Source organism: Brachyistius frenatus, unplaced genomic scaffold (assembly GCF_029030835.1).
Source record: "Brachyistius frenatus isolate BFR_SWC_R1_liver_20210118 unplaced genomic scaffold, ASM2903083v1 Contig_10, whole genome shotgun sequence".
In the NCBI taxonomy this organism is placed as follows: Eukaryota; Metazoa; Chordata; class Actinopteri; family Embiotocidae; genus Brachyistius; species Brachyistius frenatus.
In genome coordinates this window covers 441,753-463,764 of record NW_027210609.1, presented here as the reverse complement: position 1 = coordinate 463,764, position 22,012 = coordinate 441,753, and the positions used below count along the sequence as shown (strand labels likewise).

The 22,012-nt window shown below is 38.1% G+C and overlaps 3 protein-coding genes across 16 annotated transcripts in view; 1 reads left to right on the top strand and 2 right to left on the bottom strand.

Annotated features, from left to right (window-relative positions):
- ca16b (carbonic anhydrase XVI b) overlaps positions 1-6,706 on the top strand; it is a 94,900-nt gene extending 88,194 nt beyond the window's left edge. The window contains exons 23-29 of the mRNA XM_069690667.1: positions 322-415; positions 887-963; positions 1,120-1,248; positions 1,405-1,551; positions 1,673-1,815; positions 2,699-2,834; positions 4,427-6,706. Of these exons, the coding sequence (XP_069546768.1) occupies positions 322-415; positions 887-963; positions 1,120-1,248; positions 1,405-1,551; positions 1,673-1,815; positions 2,699-2,834; positions 4,427-4,573 (873 nt within the window). The 3' untranslated portion in view covers positions 4,574-6,706. The remainder of the gene's footprint in view (positions 1-321; positions 416-886; positions 964-1,119; positions 1,249-1,404; positions 1,552-1,672; positions 1,816-2,698; positions 2,835-4,426) is intronic.
- The window catches only part of LOC138616434 (sodium- and chloride-dependent GABA transporter 2-like), a 318,896-nt gene that overhangs the window by 175,713 nt on the left and 121,171 nt on the right, over positions 1-22,012 (bottom strand). The gene's annotated exons all lie outside the window — the stretch shown is intronic.
- The window catches only part of cadpsb (Ca2+-dependent activator protein for secretion b), a 66,767-nt gene continuing 53,051 nt past the window's right edge, over positions 8,297-22,012 (bottom strand). For 9 of the 14 annotated variants that reach the window (XM_069690682.1, XM_069690668.1, XM_069690670.1 and 6 more), the window contains 11 exons: positions 19,853-20,009; positions 19,623-19,764; positions 18,697-18,858; positions 16,933-17,088; positions 16,677-16,824; positions 16,497-16,571; positions 16,297-16,380; positions 15,200-15,232; positions 14,944-15,051; positions 9,676-9,780; positions 8,297-9,586 (listed from right to left, as the gene is read on the bottom strand). In XM_069690682.1, the coding sequence (XP_069546783.1) occupies positions 9,410-9,586; positions 9,676-9,780; positions 14,944-15,051; positions 15,200-15,232; positions 16,297-16,380; positions 16,497-16,571; positions 16,677-16,824; positions 16,933-17,088; positions 18,697-18,858; positions 19,623-19,764; positions 19,853-20,009 (1,347 nt within the window). In that variant the 3' untranslated portion in view covers positions 8,297-9,409. The remainder of the gene's footprint in view (positions 9,587-9,675; positions 9,781-14,943; positions 15,052-15,199; positions 15,233-16,296; positions 16,381-16,496; positions 16,572-16,676; positions 16,825-16,932; positions 17,089-18,696; positions 18,859-19,622; positions 19,765-19,852; positions 20,010-22,012) is intronic. The other 5 variants (XM_069690677.1, XM_069690678.1, XM_069690680.1 and 2 more) reach the window with 1 other exon arrangement.

Here is a 22,012-nt window from a genome sequence, read left to right as displayed (position 1 = left end):
TGACTTTCAAGTTCCAGACGGGACTAGATTGAGAGGGTCTCTGATGTTGGCTTTAATAAAGTCATGTCTGTCACCCCTGCCGCCTTATGCAAAGATTAATGAATGTTTCATCAAGCTCCTGCTCTTTCAACATCAGGAGAGACAAGCTAATTGCTCCCACATAATGTCACTTCTTAATGAGCGTCACATGTTCGTTATTTATGTGAAAGACTTGCTTTTAATTGTGGGTGTTAAACCACATTGTATTGGATTTGTTATGTTGGATTTTTATTTAGAGTAACTTTCGTGACTAAAATCTGATTTTGCCTTGTCTCTCACCAGCTGTTGACTCAGTGCAACACACGTTTTGTAGAGTGCTTTAGCGCCCACAAAGACTGCAACAAGGAGAAGAACCGCCATTCCTCAGTGGTTCCCTGTGAGTATTCAAAACAGCCTACTTGCATTGGAGCTGAGGCTTTGGAAGAGGTCATGTTAAATATGTAAAGCCGGCTGTCAGCAACAGTGTGTCTAAATAAGAAGGATAAAACACCATTTGCACACCACAGGAAGACATTCCTTCAAATCAAATCTGTCTTGTGTTGGTTACTTTTTTCCTCTTTTTTTGAAACACAAGAAAATAAGACTCAGACTCGCAACATTTACTGATGTAGTGTTTAAAATCATTAAAGATAATTCATATTCCAAAATTGGAATCAATTTCCATAATCCTATAACTTAAAATATTTCTATGCATTCTCGGCACCCTGTTAAGGGAAAAGGAGGTATGTACTTGTTGCTATAGCAACTGTCAGGACTGGTAATGAGTGTGCCATTATCAGCCAGTGTGATATTAAAGAGGCCTGGGTTGTGATTTAAAGCATGTTTTTCTATCTCTGCCTCTCAACAGCGGAGCGAGCAAGGGTTGGACTCACCACTCTGCCTGGCATGAAAGGAACAGATTATATTAACGCATCCTACATAATGGTACCGTGTGAATTTTGGGAATTATCCTTATTTATTGTGTTTTTGGAAGGATTTATTATATTGTCTTAGAAAATGTTTAGTTATGTGTCACGGTCATCCATCGGTGTGAGTGGCCTGACCTTTAGAAAGACTAACAGCTCATCTCTGTCAACCCAGGGCTACTACAGAAGCAATGAGTTCATCATTACCCAGCATCCTTTGCCCCACACCACCACGGACTTCTGGAGGATGATTTGGGACCATAATGCTCAAATAATTGTCATGTTGCCTGACAACCAGAGCCTGGTAATTGAAACATATGAATCACTTTGTCTCTGATGATGTTTTCTGTTTCATTTGCTCTTCTTTTTTTTCTTCATTTGCACAGTAAACTAACAGTAATATGAATAATTTGTGAAAAAGCAAAATAAATAAGCTACCCGTGTTGCTGTTTCCCTGCAGGCTGAGGATGAATTTGTTTACTGGCCAAGTCGGGAAGAGGCCATGAACTGTATCGCCTTCACTGTCACTCTCATCAGTAAGGACAGACTGTGCCTCTCCAATGAGGAGCAGATCATCATCCATGACTTCATTTTAGAGGCGACACAGGTACCTGATCCTCAGCGTTAGATTATTGTGACACGAAGGCTGGAGTTCACTCAATGAGTATGTTGTGTAGAGTCCAAAATAAACGTGCTGTGGGCGCACGCTCTTCTTCTGTGTGTGACAGGACGACTACGTTCTGGAGGTGAGACATTTTCAGTGCCCTAAATGGCCAAACCCTGACGCCCCTCTCAGCAGCACCTTCGAGCTCATCAGTGTCATCAAAGAGGAAGCCATGACACGAGATGGCCCCACCATCGTGCACGATGAGTACGTTTGTGTTTATCTCTGTTTTGTCAACACCGGAAAAGTATATTCACTAAGGTTAAGCACACAGTGGAAGATTCTTTGCAGTATTTTTAAGTCCTAGAAAAGTTTTGGTGATAATTAAGACATGCTTTTTCTTTAAGTGTCAGTTAATACTTTTAAGATCCAATCATAAACCTCTCAAGGACAATAAATCATTATTATTTTTTGTATCTATATTTGTATAGGTTCATAAGTGGTAAATGTCTCTTCAGATGTTTGATTATGGTTTATTAGACCTGGTGAAGTTGTAGTGTTTGCACTAGTGTGATGGACATTAAGCCATTAAGTGTTGAGTGCTTTCTGTGGCTTGGGGTTTGAAAGTCCTTAAGTGTGTGTCAGCACTGAGAATCTGGAGACTGCTACTGGGATAAACAAAAATGCCAAAGTCTTTTAGTAACCAGGCAACCAAAATATCTTCCTTACTCACAGCTGATGTCTTTATTACGGACGTCACCGCCTGCAGCACCTCAGCTGCTATTAATGTAAACATCAGCTTTCTCAATAGTTGTTGTCACTCCATTTCCTGTCGGTCATACTTTTTGTCAATACTTTTGACCTCTGGAATTGTCACACTAAATAACAGGCCACGACGTCTTCCTCCTCATTATCACAGACACTAACATGATAGGATGCCAACAACCTGTCTGTATGGAAGCAGTTTCTATTTTACTCTGATTCACTGCAGTGTATTTTTTTTTTTTTTGGAAGTTACCTAGTGATTGCAGAGAAGTGTGCATATGTTATTAACCTTATAGTCAATTAGTTAAAGTGATGATGGGATTCACCAACACCTGAACAGGGTGACAGTCGTGCTGCAGAGCTGACTGTCAACATCTCCTCACAGGTATGGAGCGGTGTCAGCGGGGATGCTCTGTGCCCTCACCACGCTGTCACAGCAGCTGGAGAATGAGGGGGTCGTTGACATCTATCAGGTGGCGAAGATGATTAATCTCATGAGGCCGGGAGTCTTCACTGATATAGTAAGTTTACACTGATGTAAAAGACGAACAGGAGGAATCTGGGGTCAAATACATGGGACAATTGAAAATGATGAAACAAAAAAAATGAAAGTAGCACGCATCAATATTTTTTTAATTAACTTATTTTTCAAGCACATCCATGTAATTGTCTCCAATTTTTAAGTTGAAGTAGTTGGGTTTGTGGCACAATTAACTGTAGTTCATTGTCTGTGTTCTTCTTAAAACATAACTAAAGTTAGGATTATTAGTCGGAAATTATTTATTAGGAGGAGCCCCTTGAGATGTGGCAGCTCATTTAAAAGGGGGTCCTTTACATGAAAATTACACAAACACGAACCAATTTATCCAACAAAAAAGAAACAAACATCACAATATGATAATTAATAATACCAAATGTAACTAAAGACAAGCAAACAAAAAACCCAAACAATAATAAATTTCACTTAATTAGACATACAGAAACCCAAGAACGTACACCCAGTAGAGTATAAAATAAATATATAAATAAGTAAATACACAAAACCACAAATAGGGATCTTTCATGAACCATAGAAAAACATTAATGACAGTGACCACACCAAACTACAAATCCAGAGAGAATCATTATAATTTGAGTTATAAAAGTCTTATTAACTAACTAAACCTATATTAGACAAGGATTTTTTTGAGCAAGTGGAAAGATGGTATGGGTCAAATATTTATAGGTAAGGTATTTCAAGGGAGGTAGCTTTAAAAATGAAAGCTTTCTTAGCTACTGACTTAGAAAACACAGGATTAGAGAAGAAAAGCTGCACAGAGTGTCTCAGTTGATAACTGGAGGAGAAGGGTACCATTAGTTGTTTTACATAATGAGGGTAGTAGAAATGAACACATTTGAAAATAAACTGCAGGCAGGATGAATATTGGAGTTGCACTTGTCAGGTGACCACAATCACGACTCTAGATTAATTTTAATATTCCTCTCTATCTCCTGGATGTGCAAATAGATTTGGATTGTTTGGATTTGCCATGTTAACTTCATCAGGAAACAATTGTTGTTCTGCTGCCCCCAAGTGGTCAGGAAATCAATTAATGTGCCTTTAAGCAATTTTTAAGATGCATTGATTTTCTACTTATTATCAGTGGGAGGAAAAAAAAAACTGACAGAGGGAGTTACAGTAGTTTCTGTACGTCACTTTTTGTGCTCCTGGTGAATTCAAGTTCAGTATTTACTGTTTTTTTCAACTCTGCTTTCTTCACCAGCTCCTGACAAAAATATCTGCTGCTTTAGCTGCTAAATGCTCAACTATTTCCACCAGCCATTTGGTGCTGATCGCGTGGTACTTTTTTCATAGTTTATGTACTGCGTATGTAGGGTTGATGAAACTAGACTGAACCATCCACTAAATATGTGTCCCTAAAAAACAAAATGAGCTAAAGAGTGTAAAAGGCTGCAGAGCAAAGTGTCCATCACAACGTTTCACATCATTATATTCAGTCTTTGCAACAGAAATATTGTCCAATCCAGGTATAAAAAAAGTGTTTATTATTATGTATAAAAAGCACACGATCCTTAGTATTAACCTGCTTTATGTTTGTGTTTGTGTGTGCAGGAGCAGTACCAATACCTTTACAAAGCCATGCTCAGCCTGGTCAGTAACCGAGAGTGCGGCCTGAACCCCATGCACATGGACACTAATGGGGTGATGGTGATTGCAGACGAGTCGGACCCTGCAGAGAGCATGGAGTCACTCGTCTGAGGACATTCTTACAGGCACTTAATTTGTAAAAATCTGAGAACTTTTCTGAGGCCTTTTTTGCCAGACTATTGATTAAAAGAATAACCTTATTACTTTTTATACTGATAAAAAGGTTTTTGATATTTATGTTTTTGTCCTTTATTTCTTGTCTTAATTGTTATCCTGCTGAGCGTTTGCACCTGTTTAAGTTAATGAGGAAAAAGCAGCTCTGTCCAGTTTGCACTATACTATCAGTGTTACTGCCTAAATCCAGTGAGTGAAGATTTTTCACAGTTCAGTCCTGGCACCACGACCAAACTGGCAATTGGACTGTATGGAGACAAACCAGAAGCATGAAGACCAGAATGAGATCAGGTGATCCACTTCTAAAAATGTCTCAAAACAAAAACACCACGTCATGAAATAACATGGTCCAGCATGCATTATGTCACTTTGTCACTTCAATTAAACTGCTCTGAGGCTCAGCTCCACATGGTTGAAGCTTTTTGTCACATGTGAAGAGACTCATACCTGCCGATATATTATTGTCCCAGTATCTCACTGCTGTCTTGTAAAATGTACTTATGGCTTATTTTGTTAAAGTGTGTTACAACATCTAATGTGAACATTTATTGCTTTTTACAGGGATTTATATTGTTATGTTGTTTTTGTAATATATATACATATATATTATATCCTTAATAGCTAGCCACTCTTTTTCTTTCTTTCTTTTTTGTACTTGTGGCTATTTGTCCACTGGCCTTGATGTACTTTCATGTTTTTGAAGACTCTGTAGCCTGTCATGCACAGCTTACAAATCTCCATTTGTGTTTTTTCCTGCATTTTGTTTCAGCTTTTCTAACCTCAGTGGTCAAAGCTCAACTGTTAACACATGAAATGGCTATCTGTACCAACACAATGCAATGCAATGCAATGCCTACACAAAGTTTTCACCCCCCACAAGTTTTTCCAGTTTTTTTTCTTAACATTTATTCACAGCGGATGTGATGTGGATGTTTATTTGACACTGATCAACACATAAAGTTGAGACAAAGGTCGGCAGATTTGTCTAAATTGATGACAAGTCAAAAAACCTTAAATTAATCACAAGTATGCCCTTCAAGACCATATTTATTAGAAGCCTCTTTGGCTGCATTTATATGAGCATCAGCTTTTTGCAACTCAATGCCGCAAACCGCTATGAGCGTACTGCACATTTTTTAAAACTTGCCATTTTATCCTTAACTGGTTTGAGATTTAAACTCTGATTTGGCCAATCCAGGAAATTAACATTGTTGTTTAAAAGATATTCCTGTTTAGGATTGGAAAAATAAATCCTTCTGCAGTTCTTGCGCAGGCGGCAGCAGCAGTTTCCTCCAGGATTTTCATCATATCTCACAGTTTCATTTTACTGCAAAGAAGCATCCTCACCAGGCATCCTGGTGAAGATGCTATTCAGTGCCTTGAAAATGTTCTTTATTCCTCTACCTGATTGGTATTTTTCACTAGACTTTTCACCAGTTAGTTTGTTATATATTCATCTGTCTTCATGAAGTAGTTTGCCAGTAAATCAACAAAACAGCTTATTTGGATTGACACAGATCCTGGTCTATTCAACCTAAAATCACTCCTCTCACTATCATTACGAACAGCTGTAACTTATTGGGCAACCAGATGATTTGAAATAAGGGTATTTTTCTGTTGATAGGTGTTTCTCATTTCTGATTACTTCCACTTAAAATGGTGAAAAAAACATGAAAAGGTCCTATGGTGGTGAAAACTTTCTATAGGCACTGTAGTTTCTTTTTGGGGGGGGTTGATGCTTTATTTGTAACCAAAGACGTGGTTCAAGTTTGCAACATGTACGTGGTTTTGTCCAGAGATCTATTTAACCAACTAGAATTTTAAATCCAAATTGTTAAATCTTTCAGTACAGATTTCTGGTGTCAAACGTGTGAATTTAACCACAGTTGAGCATGTTTCTGTTCTAGCCTCAGGAACTCACCCACCAGTAGATAATCAGACTTTGTGATGATTTCTTCACATTAGAAGATAAGGTTTAAAGTTCAAACTGTAAATTGTATTTTATTTGGGCTGATATTCCGTCTCCGCATAATTTTGTGGCTATAATTATAAGCCCCTTTCAACCCTGAATGTCCCTCTCGACTGATTTATGTGTATTTTGTGAAATATTCTGGTAAAATCCACTTCTCTACCGACGGGGAATTTGCTTAATCCATTGAAAACTTTCCAACATTTGGAGATTGCTGATCACTTAACTCCACATCAAAACTACTTCACAGCAACTGTTCTGTATTTTCACCTTTTTTGTATGAACGCCAGCCTCCTTCCTTTTTGCTATTTCTGCTCACATTTAAAATAAGAGTGCCGCAGCTGCGTACATTTACTTCAAAAACAAATCACGTTACTTTAGTGTTCACAGAAGTTTATATTTTCATACAGAGATTCGGTTTGTATAGTGTCCCTAAAACAGGTTGTACTTTTGTGGGAAATTTATTTTCTAAATCTCCACAGAAAAATCACAATAATCATAGCTGCCCTTCTGCTGTCCATGCTGGGATTTGGACTAGATTTTCCTGATATCTGCTTCTTGGTCCAGGCGTCCAGTGTATTTGCCTCAGCTCATTTCAACCAGGTTGGTAGTTAAGTCTATTTTGTAACTTAAAAAAATAAAATAATATAATGGTTTTGTCTGTCGTACCATATGTTTATATGACAGTATCATAGCAGTATATTCTTATGATACTGCTATATACCATATTATAGTGTTATTTAATAGGTAAATTGTATTGCTATACATTAAATAAAGTCTGGCTTTGGGTGCACTGCATCCTTGTATTACTTGAAACTACTGATGGATGAGTTTTAAGGTCAAGCAAATAAGGAACCGGTTCTTCCTATCGCCCTCTGCTGACAGTCTGTCACCAGACAATAGTGGTGAAAGGAGTATGCAGATTGTTTACTTTTTTTTTTAAAGTAGCAGTACTGAAAATTGGATTACTATTACTGTTGCAGTAGGTAGCTGCATGTTTATCTTGCTTATCAAGGTGGCACTAATTTTGTTGAATCTATCATTAAGTGCAAAATAGATTCTATATATATATATATATATATATATATATATATATATATATATATATGATTTCAAGATTGTCAAATCTGTAAAGTAACGACCTAATAAATAAATGTAATGGAGTAAAAATTACAACATTTCTAACTGAAATCTAGTGGAGTACACAAATACAATGGCTTCATATGGAAATACTGCAGTACCTTAAAATTGCACCAAAAGAAGGGTTTGTTTCTTAACTGATTTTTTTTTTTAATAAATTGAGACCATTGATAGTATGCCAAATTAGCTGTTAGTGATTCCCGTTAGCATTTTACCCACTTATCGATGTACAGATAATTATCATGGGATAACTTTAATGCTGAAGAAAACATGATTCGGGTTATTTTTCTATGATTTCTAGTCTGTTTCATGGACGTCTGTTCACGATCAAATCATGTGCTCAGAATGTAAAGGTCATGCTGATTCTTGATTTATGTGTATCTCTGTGTGTTCAAACCCGATGGAGTTGTGACTCACAGAGAAGTAGATTCATTAGAGTACTTAAGTAAATGTAGTTATGTTTCACCACTGCCAAACAAAATTGCTTTATGTTTGTATCAGTGTTTCTACAATGGTGTCTCAGGTGCAGCCAGTAAATGTGACAGAGGATGCACATGTACAATAATTTTTATTTAGAGGCCACAGCTCTTGCATATTACAACTGTTGGCTTTCATAAGGCAAAAGCAAGAATGAATCCACCAGCTAATTCACACAGAAAACAGAAAGCGTTTGGGGAGGGTGGGAACCCACAGGCATGCAGCAATGGCTCAGAATGCAATGTACAGCATTTTATATTTATATATATATTTATATAATATATACAAAACAACAGTGAGACCCAAACAAATGCCAGACATCTCATTCTACACAATTACAGAACAAAGACAGACCAACTTTTTTTTTTTTTTTAATAAAAAAAAATATTTTTGCTCTTTTCTCTGTAAAAGTGCAACTGAATTAAAATAGAACCTGTTTCAAGGCCTTTTAATGTTGAAATAAAAATAGAATCTCCCAAGTTATCAAAATGGAGCTATGAGAATATTGCATCTCTAGAATACCCACTCGTTTAAGTTCAAGATTCCTGTTGAACCACGTCTAATTAGTAATTGAGATGAGATCACATAGCATTGACACATGATAAAAATGCAGGTCTAGACTTACTGTCGATGTTCAAAACAGTGAGTAGACAACAGTTTATCAGTAACAGCCGTAAACAAATACAGAGGGTTTATTTTCAGTTTGAAGCAGTTGGCATTCACTTAAAAACAGACAAGACAAAGAAAAGGGTCCACACTCATCATCACGACAATGTACCATTAATGAATGTAGAATACGACAAAGAAGCGCCATATAGGTTTGCATTGGACAGGGACACACCTATTAATCTCACTCAACATTGTCAAACAAATGGTTCTCCATATTGCTTAGTAACACATAGAAATGAATTTAGAAATGAATGAATCAAAGATAGGTGCTATCTTTATCATGACACAGCTAAACCGCCAATCATGGTTATTTTTTTTAACTTTTTTTATTTCGATTTTCTTCATTATAAGTTCTATTTTTATAGTTAATAGTTCCTTCATAGGCATTTCGAGCTGACAAGGAGGTCCTAGAGTGGCTATCTGAGTTGGTACATGCATCGGTAACCAGGCTAAAGTCAAAATTGTGAGGCTGGGGAGGGAGGGTCGGAGGGAGGAGCTGGAGTGTCAGTGCACAGGCTCTAGTCGTCGTCTTCATCTTCCTCATCGCTGTCCTTCATGGAGATGCCCTGCATGCCTCCTTCCCTCACTGAAGCAGTGGCCTCTTCCAAGGTCAGCCTGTTGCGCACCGTGTCGTACATCTTGCTGTTCAGGGTGGAGTCGAGGACACCCTGCAGGCGGAAGTCCCGGTACTTTTTCTACAGGGAGGGTGGAGATGGATCACCACAACATAGACAATGACCAATTCTGGGCATTTTATCAGCCCAGCAGATGTTCGTTGTCTCACCTTCGTAATCCTGATGAGGATCTTTAGCTGGTAGACGTGGAGCTGTTGATCCATGCGTTCGGTGAGCCAGGTCCCCAGGAGGTTCATGGTGGCAGTGTACCATTGCTGAAACACATAAGCACAACACTCTCCAGCAAAACACACACCCGCACACATACTCAAAGACACCATAGACATAAAACTAACCTTTAAGACACACGTTTAAGAACTACAACTGAACACATACAGTATAATAAAGTAAGGGTTCAAGCACCTAACGTGTGTATTTAGGCATCACTTACGTTAAAGCTCAGTATACAACGTTAGTTTAGATTATTGTTAAGTCTCTATCCTACGTCACAAGATGGATACTCTTGCATTTCATGAGTCAGAATTAGCAATCAATGCAAGTTAACAGGCTGTCGTAATGTGAGAATGAATTCATATTCAAAATAAATAAATCTTATCAGCTACAGATGAATTACAAGCTAGAGTACACTGTGCTTGTTTCAACGGTTTCTTTAGATCGTCAAACCTAAAGAAATAACACCGCAACTTTTACTACTTGGATTGCCTTCTGTCTTCACCTTGTGCTTTTAACTTGGAAAGTTACTCAGGCACAATACGTTTGGATGATATAGGTGTGTGCAATAAAGTGGATGACATCCTTTTGTTTGGTAGTTCTACATTTTTTAGATATTTGCTGTTCCGCTGTAAGAGATGAGAAAATACATAACACTCTGCTGTCTGCACGTAGTATAGCACAGAAACTGTTGAAAGGGAACCAGCTATTCTACCTCCGTCAAAGGGTAACAAAATCCCCCTAGCAGCAACTCGAATGCTCCAAAATGACTACATAAATTGTTTGTTTAATCAAATCAATATTGACTCCAAGGAAGAAACTCTAGAAAATCCCCATGGACTTGGGCTGCAAATAATTATTTTCATTATTAATTAATCTGCTGATTATTTGATTGATTAATCGATTAGTTATTTGGTCTTTAAAATATCAGAAAATTATGAAAATATGAGTCCAAGGTTGAGCCTAAAATGTTGACTGCTGGTCAGGACTAAAAAAAGGCAACCAAAAAATATTCAATTTATTATCATAAAGGACTAAAGAAACCAGGTATTTTTTGGGGTGAAATGTTGTAGTATACAAAGACTAAGAACCTGATTGAGGAACTGTATTAAAAAGAAATTTAAATGTATTGGACTTTCTGATATTTACAGTACGCATTCTTCAATAAGACATTTTGGAATTAAACAATAAAACGGGTCCAAAGACAGTTGTACTATAATGATAAATATAATGAAATGTAATTCTACTAAAGTAAATGGAAATTAATTCAATTTAAGCTTTACTGTTTGTTTCACTGAATGTTTCCAACATACTCTCAGACACACAAAAGCACACCCAAGTGCGACATCCAAACTGCATTCATAGCTCTCGGAAGAGCTGACAGGAGGCATTTCAGAGGAATTTACTGATATGCACTGATACTGCAGCTACTTAATGGTATTATTAAAATAAAGTCAAAGTATTAAAATATTGATCTGTTTTGAATTGCAATTAACTTTTGCACTACTAAAAAGTCAGTATTTTGAAAAAGCTTCATGGCCCATCAATTATTGAAGGCAATCACTCATCAGCCTGGATTTTTAATTATTAACGTGGAAATGCTGAGCTGCATTTCAAATACCCTACACTGTTGTTGTACAGTAAAACTACTGTGGGGAATTGAAATTATAGATTTAAGACGAGTTCATTAGCAAAAGAAAAACAGAATGAGAGTGAGTAAATGGTTAGCAGGCAGAGAGCAGTGGTGCCATTTTCTTGTACCTTTTCTCTGGTTTGCTTTGGGTCGTAGTTTCCCTGACTGCACGATTAAAGTTACAAGAGAACAGCACACACATCTAGTAGGAACGGTTGATATACCTCCGAGAAAAGAAGTCAACTTTAAACTTGTGAGTAGGCAGGAACGCAGAAAAGGTTTATGAAGCCCGAATTAGAAGTGTGAGGAGTTCATTTGTTTGGCCGTTGAGATTTAGTCTGTGGTTGAAGTTTATTTAGATCAGGATTAGGTGAATGGTTGAGAAGTTTGAACTTGAGGCCCGATATGCAGATGCCTGTCCACTTCACAGTCGAGTTGAGCGTGCAGCGCATGCAGACCTCGCAGGTGGGTGAGAGGCTGAGTACGTGCTGAGGAAGACTGCTCTATGTGCAAATGAGGCAGAACTCTGAGAAGGAGGGTCATGCTAGAAGATGTACACAGGAAGATTATTTGACTCTAAAACCATGCCAACCAACATAATGTGATAAAACAACGCAACGCAACACTAGAGATAAGTGCCACTTTTTGAATAGTTGAGGCAGCAGGAATGGTGTTAATCAGAAAAGAGGAGATTATAAAGGATTGAAATAAATTAGTGAAAGAAAGAGAGATAAAGTAGAGCCTGTGCAGCATCTAGGAACGATTTTCACATGCATGCAAATGAATGGATGGAAATGCATTCAAATGAAAGAGAAAAACATTGACAACCTTGGATTAACGTATAGTTTAAAAAGCTAAAACTGAAACATTCATAGCTTGGAAATTCTTTCATTTAACACGACAGTGCAGAGTAGGATTTCGGGGCCACACAGAAGACACGAGGGGTAAAACTCAACATTAGAAAAACTGACAACACACAAGGAGACAGGGGAGCCAGTGTGGACCTCAAAGACAAAAACAGACCCACTTCACGACAGCATCACTCCTCACGCCAAAACAAAAAAAATGATCATATATATGTGAATCCTGTTTCTACAGCCAACACAAAAATAGAAAAACCAAAGGGAAACGTCTGCGTGCTTGTCAGACATAAAAAACTTCACGTCACTGCCTCACAGAAAGAACTGAGAATCTTTCAAACACATAAAGCCAGCACACACCTGTCTAGACACACAGGTCTGTAGAAATAGCTTCTGAATGACATGAAGCACACACGTCACAGCATTATGTGTCGTTCAAATCACACATGGAGGACACATTTATCTCAATGTATCCTGTTAGGATTATGTTTGTTAAGACAGTGCTCTCTTCACCCTCTAACACACTGGTTCCCAACTCTTTGACTTTTGACTCTTCTCAGCCAAGTCATGCTCTACCTGTGACTCACAAGGTGGAACATTTTAGTTTTCCTTCTCAAACGGGTTCATTTTAAATTTCAAAGCCATGGAGGCTGTGGGATCTGCTGTTGGTAAGCTGTCGCTCAGCTTAAAGTGTGGGAGTTTTCTATTACTGTGTACAAATGGGCTTCCCTGTACAAAATAGCAACAGTATATAAAGACGAGATTGAAAATGTAAACCTCCTCCGAGCAGGTGGAAGTCATTCCTCATGACTTCTTGTGGTAGAACAAGCTAAAACTAAGGAAAAACGAGTCACAGAAAAGCAAGGAGGCCTTTTTGTGCTATTATTTAGGACTATAATTGTGTTTGATACAGCTTTATGTATGAGATCCAAGATGGCAGCGCACATGAGTGCAGCGGGTTTTCGCTGTCTGGTTTGGTGCATTGTTTTGTGCTCTTGGTCTCATTTCCAAATCTGTGTCTAGCAGATTGCACTCATTTTATTAGCATATTTATATATTTATTTTAAAGACTGTTTGTTGTTTGTCCTGTGTTCTGTGTTTCTATGTACCAAAATGAGTAGCACTCCTAATTCCATTGTATGCAAGAGCCTACAATGACAATAAAGGCTTTCTGATTCTGATTTACCTTATTTAAATATACAACAAACTATGAATTATTAATAAGGTAAACATACACTTGATCACACTACTTACAATGTGGTCGCCTACTTTCCCCTGCTTTTTCCTTTCTATTCAATTTATTGTCTTTATTTTAGTTTTCAAAATCCATTTATAAAAGCAAACTTTTTAATTAAACAGTATATTATATTTTGTTTAAAGGTCCCATATTGTATAAATTCACATTTCCTTTTAATTATATAGCAGTTAAGTGCTATATCAATAAATACTATACATTTTTTAAATGCTCAGTCCACATGGAAATGCACACAGCCCATATTCAGCTGCTGTGCCACTTGGATCGTGCTCATGTCATAAGTTTTTACGTGAAAGAAAACAAATCATTAATTCTGTTGCGGAGCCAGCAGGCTACAGAAAGAGAACCTGTGGTTGGCCTAGGCGTATATCACAAAAAAGTCAGCCAATCAGAGGAGAGGTTCACTGATATCAATACGCCTTGAAGGTACAGACAAAATGCATCCTGTTATTCAAAAAGCTTTAGAGAGAAGCTTATGATAAGTATAAAACTACATTGAGATGTTTTTTGGTACCGAAAACCACAAAAATATCTTAGATATCTAAAATACTGGAAATATGGGACCTTTAATTTGTGTTACTACTTAGTTGTCTTTCACTTCCATATTATAAAATGATGCATATGGTGACGATGTTTAGATAGTGGTTCACTTGATTATGATATAAGTACGTACTTCTGTCTAACTGAGGAAACAGGATGCTCAAGATGTACTTCGCACAAAAAGTGTGCAAAATAGTTGTGAAAGGTGAGCAGGAATACTTTTTTCTTCTTTTGTTTTTTGTTTATCTCCATCATGACCCTTCACATTTATCTTGGGACCCTCAGGAAAGGTCTTGACCCCAGGTTGGGAACCACTGTTGTGACAGAAGATGGGTATAAATGACATGTCAGCCTCTGAGTTTGACATCACTGTGTGACCCAGGCCCATCCAGCAGTGCATCATAGGAACTGCATTGTTGTGTCACTGTGGACTGAGGCCAGGAGGGCTGAGTGTCATCTATTCAGGAGGCTGACATGCTTTGTGTGGAAAGTATCTGACAGCAGAATACAGTGGTGATCTATAAAACATAAGTAGGTGACCTACCATATGATCACTATGGACAGTTCTGTTCTTTCCACAGAGAGCACTGCTTCAGATAATCCTTTTTTTTTTTTTTTTTTTTTTAGGAATGCTTTTATGGACTCTTTGTAAATAAAAGTTTCCTTTTCTAACACACAAAGGCCCAAAAGCACTGTGTCAATGCACACCAGAATGCAGAGGGCAGCTAAGATTCAGAGAGAGGAAAGACAGACAGAAAGAGAAAAGTCGAGATGGGTAGAGGATCAGAAAAGCCTCTTCTGCCAGGCTGAAGTACATTTCCTGGTTTCAAAATGGGACTTATCCCTCTCTGCCCTGTTGTTTTGCCACATTTTGGAAGGCCCCTCCCTTCTTGTGAGGAGGAGACGGCATCTTACTTACATCAAATAACCTTTCTATATACACCTCCTCATTGACCTTATCACGAAGCATATCCTGAGAGTGTCGGACAAAGGTCACATAGCCATCGGCTACGTCCATTCCAGGTTTCTGTAAACACAGGGACAGAGCCGGGTCAAGAGGACTGAACACTAGCTATATCACCAATTACAAAAAAAAAGACACTTGATGATTGACAGTATTTTGTTCAGCAGTAAACACACAAACAAACAGAAAAGTAGCATATTTTTTAACTTACAGGTACATCCACATATTTTGAGGCAGCTTTCACCTGAAATCAGAATGAAACTGTCAAACAGGCTGGGAGTTTATGAGAAAATTACAATTATCATCAGCATTATACGGCCTGAGTATGTTTTACAACACATCCTCCTCTTTATTCAATAAAACAAAATAAGATTCTCAAATGGTATATTAGAGAGCCCCTAATGTATTGAAAAATTGTTGTTGTTTTTTTAATCCGTTGTGCAAAATAACAATCTAATATCTTGATGGCACAGTTAACCCAAAAGATTACCGAAAAAAAATTATTCCAGTGCTTTCAGGAAAATACCAGCTTAAGGTACCCAACAGTTTTTCAATCCATTAAAATCACTGAATTGTTCTAAAGAAACAGTATTGTAAGTAAACTCAGTTGTAAGCTTATAGATAATAATTTCTTCAAATGTTGATTAATTGCTTCTATTTACTCATTTTAACCCTCGTGTTGTCCTCGGGTCAAAATGACCCACAGCTGTGTTCAACCAAGTTCTATTTTATTTCTACATTTTTTTGGGATCATTGGTCATCATTCTTTAAATAAACCCTCACAGCCTCCTTGTCACCAATGATCCCAAAAAAATATGAAAATAAAATAGCACTTGGTTGAACACAGCTGCGGGTCATTTTGATCCAAGGACAACACGAGGGTTAAGAGACAACACTTGTGTATTTTTAGCTAAACCTTGAAGACTTCTGACTTTCATTTCAACCTAATATGTGTTTGACATCATATGCCTTATGTCATATTTCTTTAGAAACGGTAGGTGTTTGTTCATATCGGGTTAAGAAGCCTGATGTGAATAGGTTTTTAAAAGTCAACATGAGGTTTTGCGTTTAAGGTGTTTGGGTTTTTAAGACTTTGTAGAGGTCTGACTATAAAAAATAAAAACTCTGCTTTGTCCTTTAGTTCTCTGCAACTAAAGACGCTGAGTTTCTGTGTATCATTTTTTGAGAGACGCTGGAAGGTCCTGACTATGTGTTCATAATGTATATATTACATATATATATTTATTAACAACATGCAAGTGTTATAGTCAGTTCAAGGACACTAAAGAAAGAGAAGCTTCATCTCACCGTGAAGGAGAGGAATGAGGAGAAGAGAGTGCCTTCATCGTATCTGGAAATCTTGGCCAACACTCCTTCCAGAATGGCAACAAACTGGGAAACAAATAAAAGAGGAGGAATCAACAATTTAACAATCATGATTTGACATAAGTTACAATTTTTGTTTCCTTTTTCTTTAGCATTTTTTTACATCAATGACAAAGTCGCACCTTTGCAACGAGAAGCTGGATCATGTCCTTCACAGTCTCCTCAATCAGTTCGTCTATTTGGGTGTGGAACTGTTTCTATAAACAAAAACAAAAAAAATCCAAAAGCGTTTATGTCATGAGATTTAAAACACATGGTGTAAATTTCCAGCATGCAGTGATTGTCCCTGGTGAAGTTTTTACCTCTTGACCCATCTCCATAGCGCACAATTTAGCTGATTGGTCCTTGGCATCCACCATCACGTTGAACATGGTGCATAATGTTGGAGAAATGCGGAAATCTGTGGACTTACTGCTCTTTGTCAGCTTGGATTCAAACGCCATCCTGGTGCTGCAATGCAAGTGAAATATTACACACACTGTAACATTAATATGCAGTTTAAGTGTTCACTCTCAACATGTCTTGAACTGTCTTGAACTCAATAGCCCAAACACACACCGCTTGACGCAGTTCTCAATCATGTTGCTCGACATGAGCTGGATGCGACTCTCAAGGTGTTTGGCAAACTCATCCTCAGGCCAGTGCAGGTCCCTGATGAAGGTCTGGAGGGCATCCAGCTTCCAGAAGAGGTCCTCTGACGTCCCAGAGCCATTACTGCCATCCACCCACACACACACACACACACACACACACGCACACAGGTCAGAAGACAAATGTCACTTTGCTGGAGAGAAGGGATCAAAGGGTGGGAGAAGGTGAGGATTGTGGCAGGTGCAGAGGAGGATGCTGCTCCTCTACACCTAAACACAGTCAAATATTTTACTTTGACCATACACAGACTGGTCCATGCAAATGGCCATCTCATTTCTTATTTGTACATGTGTTTCTGGACAATCAGTGTATGGGTGAAAAGGAGCGGGGTGGGGTTTACTGGAACAAATCAATAACCATGCTCTAGAGTATGATTATTGACTTGTATGTGAGGCCACATGCAGGTAAAGTCACTGCAGATAGAGCAGCTTATCACACTGTGTCAAGACAAAGGAGTAGGGAAGGTAGACGTGAGGGAGGGCATGTTAAAAAAAAAAAAAAAAAAAGGCATTTACGGTCGAATCTCAAAATTGACATCACAGGCCCTCTCTCAACATCCATGTCCCCAGGCTGGTGGGGCCCCTGGAAGAATTACCAAACAAACCATGCAGATCTTCTTGGGGCAACCTGAGTAGAGCTGATTGGAAAGTGCTACATGAAACATGTAGAGTTGAGAAGGAAAGGTGATAAAACAACTCGTCATCATCCCAGGAAGTCAAATACTGATGTTTTGTCAAAGCCCGCTGGCATCTCAAGAGATACGCACAAGGCGCCTTGAGTCTATGCACCAAAAAACACCTGGCTAGGGTTAGGAAAAGATCATTGTTTGGGTTCAAATAAGTAATTTCACATAAGTGATATTACGTACGTCATGCAAGTTACTTTTTAAGTGTGGTCACGGTGTGGACATGAAAGGACATCTTGTGCGTATGTCTCGGCTTTGACAAAAAGGTGGTATTTGATGCCCTGAAAATGAGAAAAGGCTCACTAGAAAGGGAGAAGTTTAAGCTTTTGCCTCCAAGCCTCTCCACATTATCATCTCCAATCTGAGCCATTTGGTCTTCCCTCCCAATCAGACTACTAGCAGGTGGTCAAGGTCAGAGATAATACCTACGGCCATGTACAATCTATGATATGCTAGGCATCACTAAACCAAATGTCTATGGAAAACAACTCTGGGGAGATACTTATTTCATACAATGTAAATCTTGACTTGGAAATGTTTTCAAATGGGGAACACTGTTATTTTTTTTCTGCACAGTAAATCCCCAATAGCTCCGGAGCTGTATCAATATATATTTATTGTTTTGTATTTGGCCTGTATCTCCACACCGCAGCTCAACAGCATGCATGTTGAGACAAATGAGAGTGTTTGAGCCTCTCATTTCAGAAAGCAGAACCCCATCTACTCTAACACCTCTCAGAGTGACCTTGGCATGAGCATGAACAGCATCATAAAGTACTTACATGAAAGAAAAAAAAAAACATCACAGGATCTTTGTGTATTTGGATTTTGTCGATTTTGATTTCCACTTAGAGCCATACAGAAACAATTTTGCTGAACTTTTTTGTAAACATTTTATTTTGAATTTTCTTTGTCTGAGGGCATCTTCATACCAAGGTATTCTCTGCTTGCTTAGTGAATCTAAAGTAAACTAGTTGAATACACACTCAGAGTCATATATAGCAGCCATCCATGACGGGGTAGAAAAGCTAGGCATTTGTGGAAGGTTAACTGATAGTCCTGCTACTGGCACTGGCAGATTTGGTACTTTGGGAATTTGGAGGTTCACATTTGGTAGATTCACATTGGGCAGATTACTTGTTAAACTCCTGCAGAAAAGACAAGACAAAAAGAAAAATAAATAAATAATCCATAACAGTGTTGTGGGAGCTACAGAAAGCCATGTAACACTCATCATAAAAATAAAATCTGAAAATAGGTGAAGAAAGGAAACGCACAAAAAAGACGCTAATAGTCAAAGACGCACACTATACAAAAATACCTACAGATAAAAGAGAGTTGGATGCACATATATACTGTATTAAATGCAGTTGACAGCAGAAGCAAACTAATACTGAAAATAATAAACAGAAATAAAGACCAAGAAAAAAAAACTTTGACCTCAACAAATCTTAAATCTAATCTTTGCAATAAAAAAAAATTAAAAAAATGCAAAAGCAAATGTGGTAAAGTCACAACATATAAATTATAGGAACAACAGAACAGACTGGATCTGAAATTTTGTTTCTGGTAACATGTCAAAGCACACATTATGAAGGTTAGTTCAAAAAGAAAACAACAGAAAGATTACATGTTGCCCTGACCCCAATATGTCAGAGAGAAATTGGTAAGACACATACATTAATCAAAGACTATTTTCAGAATAAATAACCTATTTCTTTCACAGAAAAAATAGGTTATTCAGCCCACTCTTGGCTCATTCTTTAAAAGTGAACCTACAGGAAGCCAGGGAGAACATTATAGCTGCTCCCCCAGATTTTCAGCCTCCGCATAGTCGGTCTGTCATCTGAATATGAAAGCCTTGCATCTCCAACCATCCTACAGCGTAGCTATAAAGAGGGAGGCTCCTTACTTTACAGGCTCCCAGGACTCTCTGTCAAAGCCCTTGTGAATTGACTGTGCGATGGAGGACTCCATCAGATCCACATATCTAACCACCAGAGGAGCATACAGATCCTGAAGGTGTTTGTGGAACTTTCCATTGCACAGATGATCTATGGAAAATCGGTGGCAGAAAGAGATTAGTATCTTAGATTACGGATGAAAATACCCAGAGCAATTATAACATAAATGTGAGCTTACAATCTGTCCGGAGGAAGTCATTGAGCAGCTGGAAAAGAGGAAAGCTGTCCCAGCTCTCGGGGGACTGAATCTCCAGTGCGGCATCCATGTCTATGGCGTAGAGGGCCAGGAAGTTCTCTGCATGTTCCACCATGAGGTCTGTCCACCATGCAAACGCCTAGAAACACAGCAGGAGGGAAAGCAGAAAGGTGAACAAAGCCTCCTGTTAAGAGATGAGAGTCCATAAGGAGAAAATGAGGGAATAATACACACAGCGAAGCTTATTGTTCTTAAAAGGAAATGCCACTGGATCGATGTAGTCTTTACATGTTTGTGTGTACTGCTGGAGGACCTGTGTGTAGATAATAATTTGACATTTTGGGAAATGTACTTATGCTTTCTTGCCCATACTTGATACCACTTTAATGCCCGTTCTTATAATATGAAGCTAGAACTAACTAATCTTAGTTTAGCATGAAGACAAAGGGAAACCGCTCGCCTGACTCTGAGCAAGGACAGAAAAAAATGCTGACCAGTACCTTTAATGTATAATTACACATTAATATATATATATATATATATATATATATATATATATATATATACATTATTTATTTATTTATTTTTAAAGGCTGATGTACTTCAACTGTTAGACTGTCAGGATATTATAATTTCTGAATGCTATTGAAAAAATAAGACAAAAGTTGCATAAACAATTCCAATTTCATTTATTTTCCTTGTTTTCCCCAGTGCCTGGTAGTAATCCGTTACTACAGCCAGACAGTGGTGGTATTGCACCTAAAATATGTTTGCCAATATCCATTTAACAATAAAAAAAGAGGAGGAAAAGAACACGTTACTACCAGGTAAAATGTGTGCGGCACTGTGATATCAGATGCTATAGAACAAACAGCAGAAATGTACAGTAGTCAAGCAGTTCAATGTGGAACTCCTTTATGTTACTTATCAATAATAAGGTGCAAAATACTAGCCGAATAGTTCCCAGCAAATATCGAATAGTATTTTTGCTGGAAATGCCCATCCCTCCGAAGTCTTTCTCGGGCAGGCGCAGTGACTTCCTGTAGTCACTACAGTCATCATGATGGAAGTGGCTACGCCGAAACAAGAAATCGTCACAATATTAAACAAACAAGATAGAGCGGAGTAATTAGTGAGCCTTAGGGGTGCTGTTGAAGGCAGATTTTGCTGTGAGACTAGCTCTTTCTCACTATTTCCCATCTTTATGCTTATCTTGGCTAACCACGTCCTGGCACATGTTTAATATACAAAAAGGAAGAAAGTGGTAACAATCTTCCCGTCTAGCTCACTGCAAGAGGGCGAATAAGTGCATTTCCTAGAGCGTTAAACTATTCCTTTATGTATTTGTTTGATTTCTTTTGTTGTTTTAGGAATTCTTTTTTGTTGTTGTTGTTGTTTTAGGAGATATTTATTCATGTTCATGAATTTTGAGTGAGTTTTCCATGTTTTATATAGATTCTGAAATTGCTGGGTATTTCCTTTCAAACAGAAAGAAAATTACACACCATCACGCCTATGTTTGTTTGTGTGTGTATGTTTGCGGGTGTGCTTGTGTTTCCCATCACATGAAATCCACAGCTCTTGTTAATTAGGACCAAAAGGTGGGACTAGTCATGAATCCAGTTTATAGCTAGCAAACGATTTGCACAGTAGAGTTGCATGTTCGTGCCTTCTTATTTTCATGACAAAGGTGCTTTTTCTCATGCAAACGTGGATCTCCCTGCATGCTTTTCTCTCGAGCTAAGAGATGAGGGGTGTCCACAATTCACATCACCAACAAACCCATAGCCCAACAAGATGTGAATGTGACTCATGCACATCTTTGACTAGGCACACCAAAGACTGCAGCACACAGCATCTCTAGTGTTGGAATATGTCTGTTCCAATTAGTTAAGTAATTCTCTGAAATTCAGCTGACCATTTTCTGGCACGGTCAGGACTTCCTCATCCTCTGACAGCATGACAGCAGAAGTACAGTAGTTGCTTTGCTGGCAGTCTTGGCTTGGCATATTTGCTCATCATTCAGACTAACGTGTTGGCAATTTCTGTAAAGAAGCTTTATCTTGGCTGCATGCTTTATTTGACCTTTTTTTTCAAAATATTCTTTCCCACCTAATTCAACCACCACAATGGCAGTCAACA